General features: G+C 43.4%; 1 protein-coding gene across 5 annotated transcripts in view; it reads right to left on the reverse strand.

The window, feature by feature from the left end:
• TRMO (tRNA methyltransferase O) overlaps positions 1-20,128 on the reverse strand; it is a 40,026-nt gene that overhangs the window by 19,035 nt on the left and 863 nt on the right. For 3 of the 5 annotated variants that reach the window (XR_009495442.1, XR_003035867.2, XM_005210166.5), the window contains exons 2-5: positions 18,683-18,857; positions 17,695-17,852; positions 14,083-14,724; positions 2,916-2,991 (exon numbers count right to left, since the gene is read on the reverse strand). Coding sequence is in view for 3 of the 5 variants with exons in the window: in XM_005210166.5 (XP_005210223.1) it covers positions 2,930-2,991; positions 14,083-14,724; positions 17,695-17,852; positions 18,683-18,857 (1,037 nt within the window). In the remaining 2 variants the exon portion in view is untranslated. 5 annotated transcript variants of the gene reach the window in all.

Here is a 20,128-nt window from a genome sequence, read left to right on the forward strand (position 1 = left end):
TCTTGCCTTAACTGCATTAGCTAGTACCTGCAGTACAATACTGGATAGAAGCGGTATGTATAGACATCCTTGTCTTCTTGATCTTAGTCTGGAAAGCAATCAGTCTTTCACACTAAGTATGATGTTGGCTGTAGACTTTTTTGTAGATGCCCTTTATGAGACTGAGGAGTTCCATTCTATTCCTGGTTTTCTGACAGTTGTTACCAGATTGGCTATTTGGTCAAATGTTTTTTCAGCATCTATCAAAACGAGCATAGAGTTTTTCTGTTACAGATTGTAAATGTGGTGAATTATGTTGATTTATTTAATGTTAAAACCAACTAGACATTCCTGGGGTAAGCCCTACTTGGTCATGATATATTATCCTCTAATATGTTGTTGTATTAAATTTCCTAAAATTTTGTTTAGAATTTTTGCAAATGAGACATAGTGGTCTATAGTTTTCTTTCTTGTAATATTTTTGTCTGGTTTTGGCATCATGGTAATGTTGGGGTCATAGAATGAGTTGGAAAGTATTCCCTCATTTTCAGGATTTTAAGAGCTTATTTAGAATTTTTTTCTTCCTTAAATATTTGATAGAATTCACCAGGGAAGTCATCTGCACCTGAGGTTTTCTGTGAGGAAAGGTTTTTAACTACAATTTTGATTCCTTTAATAGATATAAAGGCGCTTCAAGTTATTTATTTCTTTAATCAGTTTTTGTAATTTGTATATTCATAGTTTTTATTCATTTCATCTATGTTTTTAAAATTGGCACAAAGTTGTTCATAACATTCCCTTTAAATATCAGCACAATCTACAGATGTGTCACCTCTAATTCCTAATACTGTTAATTGATGTTTTCTTTTTTTCTGATCAGTCTAGAAAGAAGTTTATCAAATTGACCCAAAATAACCAGCTTTTGGTTTTACTGGTTTCTACTTTTAATCTCCTGTTTCCTTGATTTCTGCTTTGGGTTTAGTTTTCCCTTTTTGCTGCAATTTACTGGGATTTTAGCAGGGAGCAGAAACAACTGCATGAGTTCACTAAATGTTTATCCAGAAATCAGAGATGTGATCTGAGGGAGACAGGTGGTGGACTTGGTTTTAGCTTCACTTTATGGCTCTCCCACTGGAGTTTATGGAACCACCATTTATAGATTCCTCTAGGCTGGAAGGGCTTCCCAGGTGGCACAGTGGTAAAGAAACTGTCTATCAATTCAGGAGACACAAGTTTGATCCCTGAGTTGGGAAGATCTCCTGAAGAAGGAAATGGCAACCCACTCCAGCATTCTTGCCTGGGAAATCCCACAGACAGAGGAGCCTTGGGGGGTGGGGGGTGGGCGGGAGTGTGTGGCTACAGTCCATGGGGTCACAAAGAGTCGGATACAACTTAGTGACTAAACAACAATAAAAATGTTTCTGGGCTGGAAAGCTTGGAGTTATTAATGTTTAAAATGTTGTTTGTGCAGTCTGATAGACTCAGGATTTCTGTCCTAAATTTTCCCGCTTTCTAACCATGAAACCTTGTAATTTAATGCCCTTGAGCCTCAGCTTCTCATCTGTACAACAGAGATAACAGTATTTTTCCTTATAATGAGATAATCCATACTGATACTCTTAACTCCAGTACCTAGCATGTTAGCTACTATTACTTTTTCATGACTTTCATCACAAAAATCTATCCTGCCTTAAAAACCCCTTTTTCACTTAAGCATTTTGTCATGTTAACCCTCCTGCTAAATAAATTCCCGTCTTCCACTGCTCCTCTCAAGGGTGTGGTAATTAAATGCATAAGCTAGCTTTTGTTTTATAGCAAATCATCCCAAAAACAGGGACATAAAAAAATGAACAAGTTTCCCCTTCATGATTCTGTGTGTTGGCTGGGCCATCTAGGCCAACTCAAGAGTTGGATGATGTAGGATAGCTTCACTTATATGTCTGGTGACCAGTTTGGTGTCTGCTGAGACTCAGCCATGTATCCCTAACCATCTAGTAGGCTAACCCAGGCTTGTCTGTGTGGTAGGACGCCAAGAGGAAGAGAGGGCAAGCTCTGATGACCAAGCTCCTCCCACCATAGGACCCAGCACATAGTCTGTGCATGGCTTCACTAATCAGTCCACTTTATGTTGCTTGTTTTCCCCCTTGCCTGTTTCCAAGCACTTCTTACTCGTGTTGTCCTCCTATATGTAAGGTAACTTTGAATGTGATCTTTTATCTTGGCAAATATAGGATGCTGGTCAAAGAACTAAGGAATAAAAATCTCCAGCTCCGATATGAGGGGGTCCCTGACTTCCTGTCCCTGAAGTCCCTAGATAACCCACCTAATCCCTCTGGGACTCCGTCCTGCCTTGGCTCTGTCAGTTCTCTCAGACCTCGATTCCTTCCCAACCCAGGTAGAGCCTGAGCCTCCAATCTGTCAACAGCCCTACTCCACCACCACCAACAGACTCTGCCACCTGCCACTGTGCCAGCCTGCCCTTCCTCCTAGTCTGCCCCACTTCCATCTCCCCTTGACCTAAGGGAACAGCTAATTCCCAGTTCTTAGCCTCTCCTTTCCTGCTGACTGAGCTCAGAGTTCCCATTCTGACAGTGGGTAAGGGCTGGCCCTGGGGACCCAGGGAGAGCAACCCCCATCCGTCACATGGCCTGTGCTAAATGCAAGTAGACAGAGAGCTAGTGGGTGTAGCTAACACCCACTAATGCATCCTGCAAGCAGAGACCCATTCCTTCTTCCAGATTGGATGAACTGCACAGGTTTGGCAAGTATGGGTCTAAGGTGCTCTCAGCGGCTCAGCCCTCTGCCAGAAACACCATCCATATAGGCGCCTGTCTTCCGCCTGGAGGCACAATGCCTTATCCAAAACCTTGTCTCTGGGAGAAGAGAAAAGATCAGTGCATACTCGGGAACAAGCTGCCCAGCCCCAGCCAGTTTACCTGCCGCAAATGGCTCAGCTCCACAGCTGATGTGTGACCTGAGTGGTTTCTGGTTCTCTGATCCACACGTGATGCTCTAGGAGAAAAAAATGTCTCTAACTATATTTACCAGATCTTTTTGGGGGGGAGAGGACAAAGATACATAGTTTAATATTTATATAATTGAACTTATTTAAGTTAGGACATTTTATTCTCCTTATGCTCCACATATCGGAGAAGGCAATGGCACCCCACTCCAGTACTCTTGCCTGGAAAATCCCATGGATGGAGGAGCCTGGTAGGCTGCAGTCCATGGGGTCGCTAAGAGTCGGACATGACTGAGCGACTTCACTTTCACTTTTCATTTTCATGCATTGGAGAAGGAAATGGCAACCCACTCCAGTGTTCTTGCCTGGAGAATCCCAGGGACGGGGGAGCCTGGTGGGCTGCCGTCTATGGGGTCACAAAGAATCGGACACGACTGAAGCGACTTAGCAGCAGCAGCAGCATGCTCCACATATAAAAACAACACATGCAAGACTTCCCTAAGTGGTCCAGTGGTTGAGTCCACCCACCAATGCAGGGGACAGAGGCTTGATCCCTGGTCCAGGAAGACTGCACATGCCATGAAGCAACAAACCCGTGTGCCACAACTGCTAAGACCAAGTGCTGCAACTACTGAAGCCCACTCACCCCAGAGCCCATTTTCTGCACCGAGAAGCCACCACAGTGAGAAGCCCATGCACCACAGAGAGCAGCCTATGCTCGCTGCAACTAGAGAAAGCCCATGTGCAGCAACAAAGACCCAGCGCAGCCAAAAAATAAATAAATAAAAAACTTAAAAATAAATAAAAACATTCTCATGATTAGAAAAAAATCTACAGTATACTGCAGAGAAGTGAAAAGTTCCCTTAGCCGCCAAAGAACATGCCTCCCCACCAAGCAACCATTGTTAGCATACCTGTATTTATCCTTCTAGAAGTTTCTACATATGTGTAAACATGGATTTGTTATAATCCTGTTTTACATGTATGAATAGAACACTGTAACAGTTTACTATTTATGTTGTATTGGTAAATTTTCTCATGTGGCTATATGACAAAATCTTTCCAAAATGTACAGTTCATGATTTAGAAGCACGTGATAACTCAAAAACCTACTTCATAAATAACTTTTCTAGAACTCAAAACACCCTCTCAGAAAAATAATGTTCTAAGTCGGGGTCCGTAAACTTCTGTAAAGGGCCAGATGGCAAGTATTTTCAGCTTTGCAGGCCATGATCTCTGTCACTGGTTCTGTTTGGGGGGCTGTTTGTTTTTGTTCACAATCTTTTTAAAAAGTAAAGACCAATCTTGTCTCTTAAGCTGCACAAAAACAGGCTGTGGGCTAAACTGGGCCTTCAGAGTATAGTCTGCTGTGCCCTGTTTGAAATACCAGTTAGGCTCCCAGCTTAGCACCCAGAAGCAAAATCCACCCAAAATGCTAAGATACCAAATGAGTCAATATATTTTAAATGGCTTTGCAAACCATAACATCTACACCACTGTGAAGAATTATGACACTTCTTCAGTGTTTAGCATGTGGGTAATTTTTTAAAAAATAAAATTTGTTAACATTGAATTAAAAAGTTCTATATATCTTGAATTGCATGAAGAATTAGTGAAGAATCTGAATAGAATTTTCCAGTTATCTACAAGGTAGAAGAGGTGGGGAACTGTGTTATATCCAATCCTACTGTTTTTGTCAACACAATGTAAATATGCTGCTGCTGCTGAGTCACTTTAGTCGTGTCTGACTCTGTGCGACCCCATAGATGGCAGCCCACCAGGCTCCCCCGTCCCTGGGATTCTCCAGCCAAGAACACTGGAGTGGGTTGCCATTTCCTTCTCCAATGCATGAAAGTGAAAAGTGAAAGTGAAGTCGCTCAGTCATGCCCAACCCTCAGCGACCCCATGGACTGCAGCCTACCAGGCTCCTCCATCCATGGGATTTTCCAGGCAAGAGTACTGGAGTGGGGTGCCATTGCCTTCTCCTCAATGTAAATATACGTGGGCCCAAACTTGACTGGTTTGTGTGGCATAAGTTCATAGGCCAAGCAGCCCCCTCCATCAGTAGAGAGAGAGTGTACCACTGAGTTTCTGTCTCTCCCCCCAGCTCCTGTGGGCGCTGAGAAAGGCTTCTCTTGTGCTTGTCACTTACATTCACATGCACTGACCTGAATCTTGAGTTCTCTGTGCGTTGCCCTTCTGGTAACTCACAAAGGCAAGAGAAGGGGCAGACAGCAGAATAACAAGGATGCTGGAGAGTCATTTGAGAACTCCTTAGATGAGGAACCTTATTTTTAACAATGGCCAAAAATCCTTATTGTATTTCATTGAGCTTTAATCCTTTCGACTCATCTCTTTTCTGTCAGAGGTAGAACTTACCTTAATAACTGCACTTTATGATTACAATTCTACTTTCATACAAAAGAAGTGCAGACTACCCTGAAATACTTGGGCTGGCATTAGGAAAGAAGGCGGGAGAGAAAGGGTGCTGAGAAGGATCATGAGTGAGGAAGGGCCTGAGCTGGGGGTGGTGTGCAGGCAGTGAAGGCAGCTCCTGGTACATATACAATTTCAGGAGGGAGAGCCAGGTGGGCAGGTGGCATAAAGTCACCTGGGTCCTTAAGATGGGGGCACTTTGTCAGTTCCCTTAGCAAAACATCCTATAACTAGCTAAAAGAAGTTCTTTAAAAGAAAATTCTGTAATGCTAATAATAATAATAAAATAAGGCCTTCCATACATTGGACTTGAAGCACCCCTTGATTCTCCTGAGTCTGCTTATCCAGTCACGTAAGCCAGAGCAGACTGTCAGAGAAAGCGTGTTGATGATGACAGGTACAATTTAAAAATGACCTAAGTTGGACTTCCCTGGTGGTCCAGTGGTTGGGGAGTCCACCTGCCAATGCAGGGGACACAGGTTTGATTCCAGGTCTGGAAGGATCCCACATGCCTCAGAGCAACTGGACCCGTGGGCCACAGCTACTGAGCCCTCGCACCCTAGAGCCTGTGCTCCGCAACAAGAGAAGCCACTGCGATGAGAGGACTCTTAGAGTAGTCCCTGTTCACCACAACTAGAGAAAAGCCCACGCAAAGCAACAAAGCCCCAGCACAGCAAAAATAAATAAATCTGTGAGTCTGTTTCTTAAAAGATAAAATTGAAATGACATAAGTTTACAGACCACAGAAGAGTTTAGAAAATACTTTCCCAAGCATTATCCTTGTAACAACAACTCCATAAGGTCAGGGAGGTGGAGATGGGCTCAGTGACTCGCCCAAGGTCACAGAGGTAGCACAGGGCTGAGCAGAAAGCAGGGTGTAAAGTTTCTGAGGCCAGTCACAGAGCTCCCCACATTTCCCACGCTGCGGAGGTGCCAGGCAGATCTAGTGGGAATGGGCATCCCTGTCCCTATTCTCCTTCCTCTTCATTTAGTGGTTAGATTCCCATGAACATCACTCTAGGTGAAGCATGCTGTGCTTATGAAGCATCTGTGTGTGTTAGTTACTCAGTCCTGTCCAACTCTTTGCGACCGCATGGACTGTAGCGCGCTAGGCTCTTCTCTCCATGGAATTCTCCAGGCAAGAATACTGGAGTAGGCTGCTATTTCCTTCTCCAATGAAGCATATGAAACCTCAAATAAAGCATCTGGGTCAGCTGAGCATCTGCCCCTGCACAGGGGAAGGTATGAGAGCCACAGTGGGAAGGGAACCAACTCCAGGGCCAGGTCGGATGACAGGGATGACATCCTCAGTGCTTGGCCAACCAGCTGTGTGAGCCTGAGCACATCATTTAACCCCTGGTCAATGTAGAGAAAGCAAGCAGCCCAGTGCCAAGGACCCACTAAAAGTGTAGTAACTGATACAGATTTCATTATAATGGTGCCTTCATCCTTTGGGACCGTATCATAAAAAGAAAACTACCAACAAGAGCTTGATAAACAAACGGTTCATCAGTTCAGTTCAGTTCAGTCGCTCAGTCGTGTACGACTGTGTGACCCCATGAATCGCAGTACCCCAGGCCTTCCTGTCCATCACCAACTCCTGGAGTCTACCCAAATTCATGTCCATCGAGTCGGTAATGCCATCCAACCATCTCATCCTCTGTCGTCCCCTTCTCCTCCTGCCCCCAATCCCTCCCAGCATCAGTCTTTTCCGATGAGTCAACTCTTCGCATCAGGTGGCCAAAGTATTGGAGTTTCAGCTTCAGCATCAGTCCTTCCAATGAATGGCCAGGACTGATCTTTAGGATGGACTGGTTGGATCTCCTTGCAGTCCAAGGGACTCTCAAGAGTTTTCTCCAACACCACAGTTCAAAAGCATCAATTCTTCAGCACTCAGCTTTCTTTACAGTCCAACTCTCACATCCATACATGACCACTGGAAAAACCATAGACAACAAAGGACTAGATGGCCTTTTGTTGGCAGAGTAATATCTCTGCTTTTGAATATGCTATCTAGGTTGGTCATAACTTTCCTTCCAAGGAGTAAGTGTCTTTTAATGTCATGGCTGCAATCACCATCTGCAGTGATTCTGGAGCCCCCAAAAATAAAGTCTGACACTGTTTCCACTGTTTCCCCATCTATTTCCCATGAAGTGATGGGATCAGATGCCATGATCTTAGTTTTCTGAACATTGAGCTTTAAGCCAACTTTTTCACTCTCCTCTTTCACTTTCATCAAGAGGCTTTTTAGTTCCTTTTCATTTTCTGCTGTAAGGGTGGTGTCATCTGCATATCTGAGGTTATTGATATTTCTCCCGGCAATCTTGATTCCAGCTTGTGCTTCTTCCAGCCCAGCATTTCTCATAATGTACTCTGCATATAAGTTAAATAAGCAGGGTGACAATATACAGCCTTGACATTTCCTATTTGGAACCAGTCTGTTGTTCCATGTCCAGTTCTAACTGTTGCTTCCTGACCTGCATATAGGTTTCTCAAGAGGCAGGTCAGGTGATCTGGTATTCCCATCTCTTTCAGAATTTTCCACAGTTTATTGTGATCCACACAGTCAAAGGCTTATGGGTTTTGCTAATTCCAGCCTCCACACACTGGAATAATCCATCCCACACCTTAAGCCAACTACAATTTTAAAATGTAATAAGTGGCACTAATCCTTCTCCTCTCTATATATATATGTGATTGATAAATATCAGCATTCCCTGTGCTAGTTACTGTTTTGGAGAGCTGGAGCAGATGGGCGGAAAGCCAAAATTACCTGAACAGCTTGAGCTCCTGGAGTTACTCTCCAAACTAGTGAAAATTATCAGCTCTCAGGGCTCCCCCTACAGGCACCAGAAAGCCAAGGCTAACCTGGAAGGTGGATGTCATTTGTGTCCCTTTCTTTAGAAAAAGTTCCCGAGATGGAAAGGATTGGAAGGTTTACTTCCAATGACTTCTCTTGCTGAGGGATGGAAGTTCATAACCTAGAGATATGAACTTCCTCACAACCGGACATTTTCTTGCCTAGAGACAAAAACTCACACAGGGGAGTCAAGGATTGAGGGTTGGTAGAGGCTATAGAACTTGTATGAGAAACAGCTAAAAAAAAAAAACATGACAGGGTGATCAGCCTCACCCTCTATGGCCCTGCCAGAGAGTGTAGTTATCAGAGAACAGATCTGCTCTCATGTAAAGGAAGAACCCTTTAATAATGAGCTACACAGGGCAGGGGTGAAGGGTCGTCACTGAGGGGCTTATGCAGGGAAAAAAGGCCAAACATTGGAAATACTGAAGAGACTGATGAGCTGGCAGAAAACTAAGCTGGATTATATTTAGGGTTTTAGTTCTAAAACCCTGAGAATGTATGTTAAAACCGCAAACAACGGAAGAGTCCTCTTGCTAGAAAGTTGACTGGTATGGTCCTCAGAGTTATTTTCTCCATATTAAGTATCAACATTTTGTGTTTCAAGACCTGAAAGTGAAAGTGAAGTCACTCAGTTGTGTCTGACTCTGTGACCCCGTGGACTGTAGCCTACCAGGCTCCTCCATCCATGGGATTTTTCAGGCAAGAGTACTGGAGTGGGTTGCCATTTCCTTCTCCAGGGGATGTTCCCAACCCAGGGATGGAACCCAGGTCTCCCATATTGTAGGCAGATACTTTTACCGTCTGAGCCACCAGGGAAGTCACTCAGTCTCAAAGTGATTTTAAGAGATAAGAATTCAAAATCAAAATAAAGGATGGATTGTTACCAATGTCAGTTTCCTAGTTTTAACATTATACCATAGTTATGTAAGATGTTACCATGAGAAGAAGCTAGGTGAAGGGGTCACAGGCCTTCGGCACTATTTTTGCAATTTCCTATGAATTTATAGGGTTAGCAGTAAAGAATCCACCTGGAGATGGGGGTTTGATCCCTGGGTGGGGAAGATCCCCCGAAGGAAAGCATAGCAACCCACTCTAGTGTTCTTGCCTGGAGAATCCCCATGGACAGAGGAGCCTGACAGGCTACAGTCCACAGGGTCACAAAGCATCGGACACATTGAAGCGACTTAGCACACACATGAACCTATAATTGTCTCGAAATAAAAAGCTTTTACAAATCAAATTAAAAATACTTCCCCAAGAGGTTCTAGGTAATCTCAAAGACAACCCAGTTTGTTTCCGGAATGCAGTCATGAGCCACAAATGACTCTGCAAGTATCTACAGGCAGCAGGGCTCATTTCAAAACCATGATCAATCAGCTATTAAGATTTATGGTTACAATTAGGAAAGCCTGTGTCATGCTGACAGGTGTCTAATTTGGTTATGCTGATCATAAATCTTCAGCTATCCGGGATCACATTGCTAAAATCATCTATGGGCAATACGTTCTTAAAGCTGCTTCCCGTGTGGTGTTCACACAGGAATCGTGCACAGACTTAATTACTCTCTTTATCTGACTGTAATCCAACAATGAGCTTGTGTCTTCTTCCTCCACAACTATGACTGGCAACAAGAACGGCATCCAGTTTAATCTCAGTCTACCACTGAAACCCACTCATGGTAGTTCTCAGTCAATGGTCATAGAATGAATAAGAAATAAATAAGAAATAAATCGGTAATTAAGTTATTTTTCTTGGACTTCTCAGAATGACTTTCTTTTCTGATACAAAGACATCCAAAGAAATCCTAAAGTCACCATTTTGGAATCAGGATTAAATATATACACATACGTGGGTGCGGGGAGCAAAGTCTCTAAAGATCTTTATAACAACTTTATTTTGATTTGTTAGTTTCTCAAGATACCATAACTCAGTTTGATTTAGAACAAAATAGAGAGATCAGGCTTTTTCAGACAAAAAAAACCCCAACATGAATGGCTGAACACATCCCCTAACTTCTGCCCAGTTTTACCAAGTACCAAGGACAACTGACTTCTTTCAGAAAACCCTGACATAGCGTTGCCTTTGGATTCTGCAGTATTAACTGATCAAAAGCAATCACGATATAGTGATTTCTCCAAATTCTATATCTCTTAGTTTATTAAAATACATGTTTTTCAAATAAATATTATGAACAAGCCAAATCACCAAATGTGTGAGATCACAAAGTGCCACGTTGCTTCCTTTTGCAAAGAAGGCACATCATTAGCTTGTACTGATAACCCAACAGCCACACCCAAGTCAATCAGGCTGCCTTACAGGCTCCATGGAGGATCCTCACGACCCCAAAGACACCGGGGACTCCGCAGGCTTGCTCATCTGAACAGGCTCAGAAGCCGGCTTGATCCTTAGGACTTCCGCAAAACCATCACCAAACCAGCATGTAACGTGTGCCGTGTCTACTGTAAAGTAAAAAAGACGATCTTGGCAGAGCTTCCGTCGATATACAGACCGAGGATCAGCTGACAGCACAGCCTCGATGGCATGCCTTGCTTCCTCCGCTGACTGAAAATATTTAAATGAAGCCTGACCAACACCTGCAATAAGAAGAACACAGCTTGGGAATTCTCTGGTGGTCCAGTGGTGAGGACTCCATGCATTAACTGCCATGGGCCCAGGTTCAATTCCTGCTGGGGAAGTAAGATCCCACAAGGCACACCGCCCCCACCCCCACCCCAAAAAAGGACCCCATGACTTAATTATCAAAATCATGCAAGTCAAATTTCAGTACAGTGACTTTCAATGTGGAGGCTGGTTGGAGCCTCATAAAGAATGTGGTACTGTCATTATGTTAAAGTGGTACATATTCAAGTGGTACTGTCATTATATTAAATTTATGCACACTCAACCCAGATTTGAAATCTGCTGAGCAAAAAAAATCATGGTGATAATTTTCCTTAGTCTCCTAAGCAGGATAGCTGAGCTTTCACTTTTGTGCACCCAAAATGTCACTTTCTATGCTCAGTGTAGAAAGTGAAAGTCAGTCGCACAGTCCTATCCAACTCTTTGTGACCCCATGGACTGTAGCCTGCCTGGCTCCTCTGTCCGTGAAATTCTCCAGGCAAGAATACTGGAGTGGGTTGCCATTTCCTTCTGCAGGGGATCTTCCCAACCCAGACATCGAACCTGGGTCTCCTGCACTACAGGCAGATTCTTTACCAACTGAGCCACTAGGGAAGCTCAACGTAGACGTGAATTCAATTCCTTGTCATTTTTCTCTCACAATGCAGGCATGGTCACTGAAAGGCATGACAGTCCCAGCATTCTCAGAAGCCACACGTAGCCAGAGCACTACCTAAAGGCAGGGGAGGGTGCCTCAGGCAGGGGCGGGTATCACACACCCACAAGTAAAAGTAACGCTACTTTCTGTAGGAGAAATGGGAGAGCCCTTGTGAGAACAGTGAAGCAGGTAGACTAAGGTCAACACCATCACTGGGAAGAGGCTACCCCATTCCCCAGGTTTGTATGTCAGTAAACACAGGAAGCGGAAAAATTTCCTATCTTTATAACACTATGGGTGTGTTATAATTTTTTTAAATATATTACATACAAAACTTAAATAAAAGATTAACTGTGACCTAATTTTTAATAGCTGCCACATAACATACATCCAAACAAAGACCAGGCTCTTCCAGGAAGGCAGGTGCTTTACAGAATGTTGTCCCTGTTCAAAATATCATCTGGAGTGGTAGTGGGGGGTGGAGGTGCTGTCTTTATCCTTCTGAAAACAAATTCAGATTTTAGAAAACAGCCAAATACCACTCTGGACTATGTCCAATTAAAAAGTTGGTAAGTAAAGTCATGAAATACAATCTCTGGTCAAAAACTGAGGACTAATTATGCAGTGCTAAGATTCCTTTCGTGTTTGGTACATAAAACGATTCTAAGGCCACTCTAAAAAGAAGAGTTCCCAAGACACCACACTCTTCAGTAACTGTTTCCTGTAGAAGCTCCGGGTCTTCGTTTGGCTGTTCATTTGGCGCAGGTGCCCTTCCCTCACTTCCCTGCCTACTTATGTTTCCAAGCTCAGCCCAAATACTTACCCTTTCCTCCAAGAAGCCTTCTCAGATTTCCTCCCCAAGGAGCTAGAAGCCTCCCCAGATTTTCTGCTCCCCAAGTCAGAATACACTCTCCTTCCTGTTCCCACAGCACTCTATTCCAGTGCCAATCCCACCTCTCCATTCCAACATCTTTTTATCCTTTCTACACTCTAAACTTTCTGAAGTCATTTCTTATTTCTGTCCTGGCTCAAAATTCTGCTGCTATAAATCAATCAGCCCCCATTTTATAGTTACAGTTCATTATTTCTCTTTTTAACCACTTTTTAAATCAGTAAGACATAATGTAGCCTCTCAATGAACTACAGTTTGAAAAACACAAAACTTTCCAAAGTAGGAAGCACTTCATGATAACCACCAGACAAGGGGCAAATATATGGTACCTTTTAGGCAGCACTGCTTTGTTCTACCACAAAATCCTTTTTTTTGACTTTCCTTGGGAATTCCCTGGTGGTCTACTAGTTAGGACTCCAAGCTTTCACTGCTGAGGGTGTGGACTTAATCCTTGGTCAGGGAACTAAGACACTACAAGCCATGTGGGGCGTGACCCCTCCAAAGGAAAAAAAAAAACACCCAAAACTGATTTCCTCTTCCCATGAACTGTGCTGCCGCTGTTTAGTCACCAAGTCACGTCCCACTCTTTTGCAACCCCATGGACTGTGGCCCGCCAGGCTTCTCTGTCCAGGGGATTTCCCAGGCAAGAATACTGCAGTGGGTTGCTGTTTTCTTCTCAGGGATCTTCCTGACCCAGGGATCGAACAGGTGTTCCTGCATTACAGGTGGATTCCTTTACCCATGAGCCATTAGGGAAGCCCCCCCACGAACTAGATGCAGTGATTAAACAACGTTCATAAAACTTTTAAAATAAAGAGATCAATTTAAAAATTAAATGTCCTGTTTAAACATAAGGCCTTAGGATAGAATGAGAAGCACAACCGCCCAGTGGCAGGTGAAATCTGACATCTCCTTGGCAACGATAAACTGGCCACTTCTTACTGGAACTACTGAACCCACTTCTTAATGGGCCCTTCCTTCATTCTAGACAGCTGCTTGGAATCTGCTTGTGGGCTTGAAAAACCAGATAACAATGTTTGTTAACATTATGTATTAAACAGGTGCCAAGTAAAAGACCTGTGGCGGCTCTTCTGCAGTGCTGGGACTTTACAGGGACAATTCCTGTGGTAAGACACTCTTTCCTTCTTACTACTGGGCTCGTGCCAAAGGCTGAGCTATTGACCACCTGACAGTTAAAATAAGATGAGACATTTCTCTAGTCAGCGAGTGAAACAGATGAAAGAAAATCTACCTAAGTATAGAACAAGCACAACTTAGCGTCTGAATGCCATTTGAGAACTCCAAGAACTACCGCTACGAGTTGACAAGAGGCCCTATTCCTGAGCAGCAGCTGTCCTCAGTAAACACGTGACTGAGTGGCTGGGACTCTGTGCTGAACAGTTGCTGACTGAAAGCCATCAGATGATGACATTGTCCAAGTTTGATTTTATACTCCTACGTTTCTTTACAAGTCATAATGACCAATACTCTATATACCTGCCCTCAGAAATAGCAATTTGGTCTATGGCCATACCACCCTGAACATGCCTAATGTCATCTTGGAAGCTAAGCAGGGTCGGGCCTGGTTAGTATTTGGATGGGAGAAACACCAAGTTCGCCAAATCTCCTAGCAAAGGCTCATCTCTTATTCACAAACAAGAAGTGGAAAGTACCTGGTTCACCTGAGCTGAGGTGCTCAAGGTCCATCTCTGCGTGAGGAGTAAATCGGACTTCCAAGGTGGCCACAGGGGCATCTCTCACCCAGGCAGGGACCACGCTGCAGTGGGCTGCACCGGCCACCCTGGAAGGAGCCTTGGGGGACATCTCTGGGTCGTGTCCTTCTGGGGCCACTGCTTCTTCCCCTCTCTTCAGCCTGCTGTCTTCTTGTTCCTCTGAAGGGCTCTTCTCCTGGATACGTGGGCCACTTTGCTCTTGTGCCACCCTGGGACTGGATTCTTCACCCAATTCTGCCGCTCTCTCCCTTGGCTCAGGTGAGCTTTGCTGGGTGTTTGCTGCGTCATCAGATCCCGCAATGTTTTCCCCTGAAGTTCTATCTTCAGGACATTTGGGTTTCTCCGTAGTGCAGCGGCAGGGCTGTGATTCCTTGTACTCTGAGAGCTGTTGCCAGTCACAGCTATCAGTCTTGCCTTCAGACTGGGACACGGTTTTCGGTTTATGTTGGTTATTCCGTAAGGTGAAGTCCCCTGAAGACTCAATCAAAGTTTGCGGTGAGTCATAATCAGCTATGTAGGGCTTTATGTCTAGTACAGGTGTGCCATGAATCATGTCAATTCCAGAAAGGTAGACAGCTCCACCTGTAATGTGAAAAACATCTTAGAGATATTAACAATGAAGAACAGCACAAACGATTAGAGACTCAACACCATCTGCCTAAACCTCACCAGGCTTAGTCACAGTTCCTTCACGCACCAGGCTCTCTTACACTTGGTGCCAATACACACTTCTCTTTCTACCTAGAAACTCATTCTCTTTTTAACCTGTCAGACTGCTGCTTGCTCTTCAAGGCTCTCATGTAACACCTGCTTTACAGAGCCTTTCTGGCTCTTTCAGACAGAAGTGTTCTTTCCTCTGGGTTCTGCAGAGGAACCTGTGCCCAAACTTCTCCTGGAGCCCTTGCCACGTAGTCTGGCAATGGCCTGCTTAGAGTCTCTCCCCCTAGACAGTGAGTAGGCCTTCGAGCACTAGGTGGGGCCAGCTCACCTTTGCATCACTGGAGGTTTCTAACTTTGTTCCAAGTACATCAGAAAGATAGTTGCTCAGTCGTATCTGACTCTTTGAAAGCCCATGGACTGTAACCCACCAGATTCCTCTGCCCATGGAATTTTCCAGGCAAGAATACTAGAGTGGGTTGCCATTTCCTTCTCCAGGGAATCTTCCTGATGCAGGGATTGAACCCAGGTCTCCCGCATTACAGGCAGATACTTTATCGTTTGAGCTACCAGGGAAGCCCAGGTACCTCAGAGTCTTCAGCATTACCTCTGTGGGACTGACGATGGTTTCTACTGTGGCAAACAGCATCTAAGGTGGCCCTGTGATGCTCATCACCTAGTGGTGTATGATCCCCTCCTCTTGAGTATGATTTGATATCACTCCAGTGACTATGTTATCTAAGACTCCTGCATTTGCTGCAGATTCACTTGACTCTTCTTGTGGGTTTGATGAAGCAAGCAGCCACGCTGGGAGAGTCCATATAACAAGGCACTGTGGGTGGTCCTTAGGTGCTATGGGCTGCCTCTAGGAGCTGGAGGCAGCCACCAGCCAAAAACCAGCAAGAGGTCAGGACCCTCAGGATCACAACTGTAAGGAAGTGAATTCTGCCAAGACCAGAGTGGGCTTGGAAGTGGATTCTTCCACAGTCAAACCTCCAGAAAAGAACTCATTCCACATGACACCTTCACTGAAACTTGGTGAAGCTCTAAGCAACGACCCAGCTAAGCTGTGTCCCAACTCCCTAACCCATAGAAACATCATAATGTCTTAAACATGTAATAAATGTGTGCTGTTTAAACTGATGGGGTGTGGTAATTTGTTACACAGCAAGAGAAATACAATATTCCATCATATAATTAAGCAGAATATAAGTCAGATTGCCAAATACTAAGGAAAGGTCTCCTGCTATCCCACTTACACAGCTGTTGTCCAGTTAGTAGACTCTGCTGCAGAGTCTACTAACTTGACCCTTGGAAAACTGGTCCAGTGAGAATCAAAAAACCACATGTGATCACACTTGATCCTATCTTCATTTAAGAAAAACATGACTAACAAAGGAATCTGATTTCTAAAACATGCTTATTGTGAATGAACCTGGAACTTTGGAAAGAAGATTTTGGACTTTCTAAGTGATAGATTGTGCCTAATGACGTCTGCAAAAGACACGGGGTTACAAGTGAGAATTCAAGGGATTTGAAGTCAGACAAACTCTTGTCTGGATGCTGTTGGGTAAATTATCAAACATCCAAGACCTCAGTGTCCTCATCCACAATAGTCAGACTGCTACTCTATCAAGTCCACGAGCCACGATGAGATAACATACACGAACATGCTTTATAAACTGCAAAGCACCACAAAAACACTGGTTATCCTTATAATGCTTGCTTACAAGAGTGTCTGTAGTGTTGCTGTGTTTGTCTTGACCTCTTTGATTTGATCTTCCCCATTAGAATGCTAAGCTCTTCTGGAGGGCAGGGATTTTCATCTAAATTTGTTTGCCACTATATCCCCAGCACCTAGAATAATGCTTGACACACATTCAGTGCTCAGAAAATATGTGTGGGTTGCACAAACAATCATAAAATGTTCCAGTACTATTACCCAAGTTGGTTAGCCATCACAAACTGAGAAAACTCAAGTTGGATTGGCTCTAGAATTTTTCTGGAAAATCTAACCAAGGCCCTGTTGAATATAATCCAGTGAGGGAGTTCAAGCTCTCAGAAAGAACAAATGAAGTAATGGCTCTCATCTTTTTAGTCTGTAATGTACCCTTAGAGCCTTCGTAAGATCCTCAAAAAAATATCCCACAGTGAATCCTTCTCCTTTGGCCACTTTACAAACAAGCAAGCTGACGCCTGGAATGGCCCGATTTCCCATATAGCTGCCACTCCATCTTCTGCCTCTTTCACAAATGTGCTGATCAGGTTGGAGGGATTTGAGAACCAGAAGCTTTCAAAAATGAATAGCTCAGTAGCAACATTATATACAAGCATGCAGTTAAAACTAATCTAGTATTCCACACAGGTTCTCCCACAATCTGACAGATGTTCAGTCTATGGGGTCTTCATCCCAGCCCTCTGCCTCATGTCTCAGTGGACAGCAGCACTGCAGCTAGGATGCTTGTTCATTCCTCGGGGCTCCAAGGAAGAAATGACCGACCACCCCATGTGCTGACCATACATGCACGTGCAACCAGTTGCTGTGTTAAATTTTGAGCGTTTCCAGTTGTTTTTAGATCATTTTGTATTTACAGAATATTGAGTTAGAAAAAATTTGGTTGCTAATTTAATGACTGTGAAATCTTAAGAGTTATTTTGAAATAATAACTTCTGATAAGTGCAGTGACATAAACTAACTCTGAGCATCCTATGAGAGCTTATTGCAAAGTGTTTCAATGCTCACATTCCTTTAATCATTTCATTCTCTTCAATATCTGGTGGGTCTCAGGGGCTAACACCATTTGTATTTCTGTGAATAACAGCCAGTGCTGAGTACAATGTTGATTTTATAAGACTTCTTTTGGTTAAGGAAAAAAAGGTAAAAGTAGAAATTACCTTCTACCCTTTCCAGTTTGGCCAGGGTCAGTCCTATTGCATTGGGACGATGTGGGCTCCTTGTAGAGAAAATGCCAGTCTTTGCACCATTCAGCCTAGGAGGCTGTACTTTTGCCTTATAGCTCAAATGACCATTTTTGTGAAAAACAAACAAAATCCTATGGAAAATAAACCAAATTACTGAGTAAGAAAAGAAGACAAAGAAATTAATCTATCATAATGATATGGAGGAGGAAAAAACTATAACCCTCACAAACTAAAACAGAAAGAATGCCTTTAATGGTATTAAAATATGATCAGTGGGGGAAAAAACGTTGGGGTGAGGAAGAATGAACACAGACAAAATTTAAGTGACAGCAAGTAACGCTAGTATAACATAGGCCTTAATATAGCTAACACTTTACTTAAAAGCATCAAGATTTCTAAGGTCTCTTTTGTCTTTTAGGAAGAGTAGACTTAATACTTCACAGGTCTAGAGCAAAGTCCATAAACTTTTTCTTTAAAGGAGCAGCTGGAAAATATTTTAAGGTTTGCAGGCCAACCAGTCTCTGCTATAAACATTCAACTCTGCTACTGTAGCACAAAAGCAGCCACAGCCAACACATAAATGAATGCTCGTGGCTGTGTTCCCATAAACTTACTTACAAAAACAGAAGATGAGATGGGTTTGCTCCATGGGCCATAGCTTGCTGAACCCTGGTCTAAAAGACAGAATAATGACCCATGGGCAGAACTTAGGTCTACTGATGGATTTCAGTCATCCATCACAATTAGAACAATTGCAAATGCAGTGTGCCCCCTCAGTGGATCCCACACTTCCCTGAGGGTGTCCAAGTTATGCCAACATTCACATTCATGCCTATAGTCCAAGAATCCCATGCAATAGATAAGGGCGGTCTGGATGGCAGTCTCCAAGGGTACTTCCAACTGGAGTACTCAGAGACAAGTTCTGGTTCAGAGTACCAATTCTAACTATAAAACAACTTACCAAACATGAGAAAACTGTTCTAAGCCCATCAAGGAATGTTCAGGATTATTAAAGATGCTTTTTCTAATCCTCAAACAAGCCCGTGAATGGCTACAAATGGATGGCTGCCTTGGAGTACCATTCTTGGCTGAGAAACAGGATTCCAAGTAACCAATTGGCTCAGTTAAAAGATTCCCTACAGAAGAAAATTAGGTAAGAAATCATTAATCAAAAGGTCAAGTAGAATGAAATAATGCCATTTGCAGTAACACAGACAGACGTAGGGGCGTCTCTGGTAGCTCAGCCGGTAAAGAATTCCCCCGCAATGCAGGAGACCCTGGTTTGATTCCTGGGTTGGGAAGATTCCCAGAGAAGGGATAGGCTACCCATTCTAGTATTCTTGGGCTTCACCGGTGGCTAAGAAGGTGAAGAATCTACTTGCAATGAGGGAGATCTGGGTTCAATCCCTGGGTTGGGAAGATCCCCCAGAGGAGCCATGGTAACCCACTCCAGTATTCTTGTCTGGAGAATCCCCATGGACAGAGGGCTTGGCCAGCTACAGTCCATGGGGTGTCAAAGAGTTGGACATGACTGAGCGACTAAGCACAGCACAGCACAGCACAGCCAGACCTAGAGATTATCATGCTAAGTAAACCAGACTTCATGCTAAGTGAGAAAGCCAAATACATGATACTGCTTATAGGTGGAATCTAAACAAATTATAGAAATGAACTTATTTACAAAACAAATGGACTCACAGACACAGAAAACAGATTTGCGGTTACCAAAAGGGGAAGAGGAGGATAAATAAGGAGTTTGGGCTTAACATATACACACTATTCTACATTAAACAGCCAAAAATGACCTACTGTACAGCATGGAGAACTATACTCAATATCTTATAATAACCTACAATGGAAGAGAATGAATAAAAAGAATACACACATACATATAACTGAATCAGTTTGCTGTACACCTGAAACTAATACATTATATATCTACTTTATTTCAATAAAAAATTTTAAAAATAAAATATAAAAATTTTTTAAAGAGAAGGCACAATTTTCTACATAATAGTGTTAACACAATGTATTAAAACCCACCATCATTATTTTTCTTTTCCAAGCAAGCAAAAACAAAAAAAAAAGGTCAAGAAAAGACGTAGGAAAACATGTTTTCTTTAACAAATTGACTTCATAGTTTTAAAATCTACCAGATGTTTCGTGCATGTGTGTATGCTCAGTCGTGTCCAACTTTATGACGCCCTGGACTATAGCTGGCCAGGCTTCTCTGTCCATGGAATTTTCCAGGCAAGCATACTGGAGTGAGTTGCCATTTCCTACTCCAGGGGATCTTCCTGACCCAGGGATCCAATCTGCGCTTCCTGCCTTGGCAGGTGTATTATTCTTTACCACTGAGCCACCAGGGAAGCCTCTACCAGATGTTCAGTCCAGTTTAGTTCAGTTC

Source organism: Bos taurus, chromosome 8 (assembly GCF_002263795.3).
Source record: "Bos taurus isolate L1 Dominette 01449 registration number 42190680 breed Hereford chromosome 8, ARS-UCD2.0, whole genome shotgun sequence".
Taxonomy (NCBI): domain Eukaryota; kingdom Metazoa; phylum Chordata; class Mammalia; order Artiodactyla; family Bovidae; genus Bos; species Bos taurus.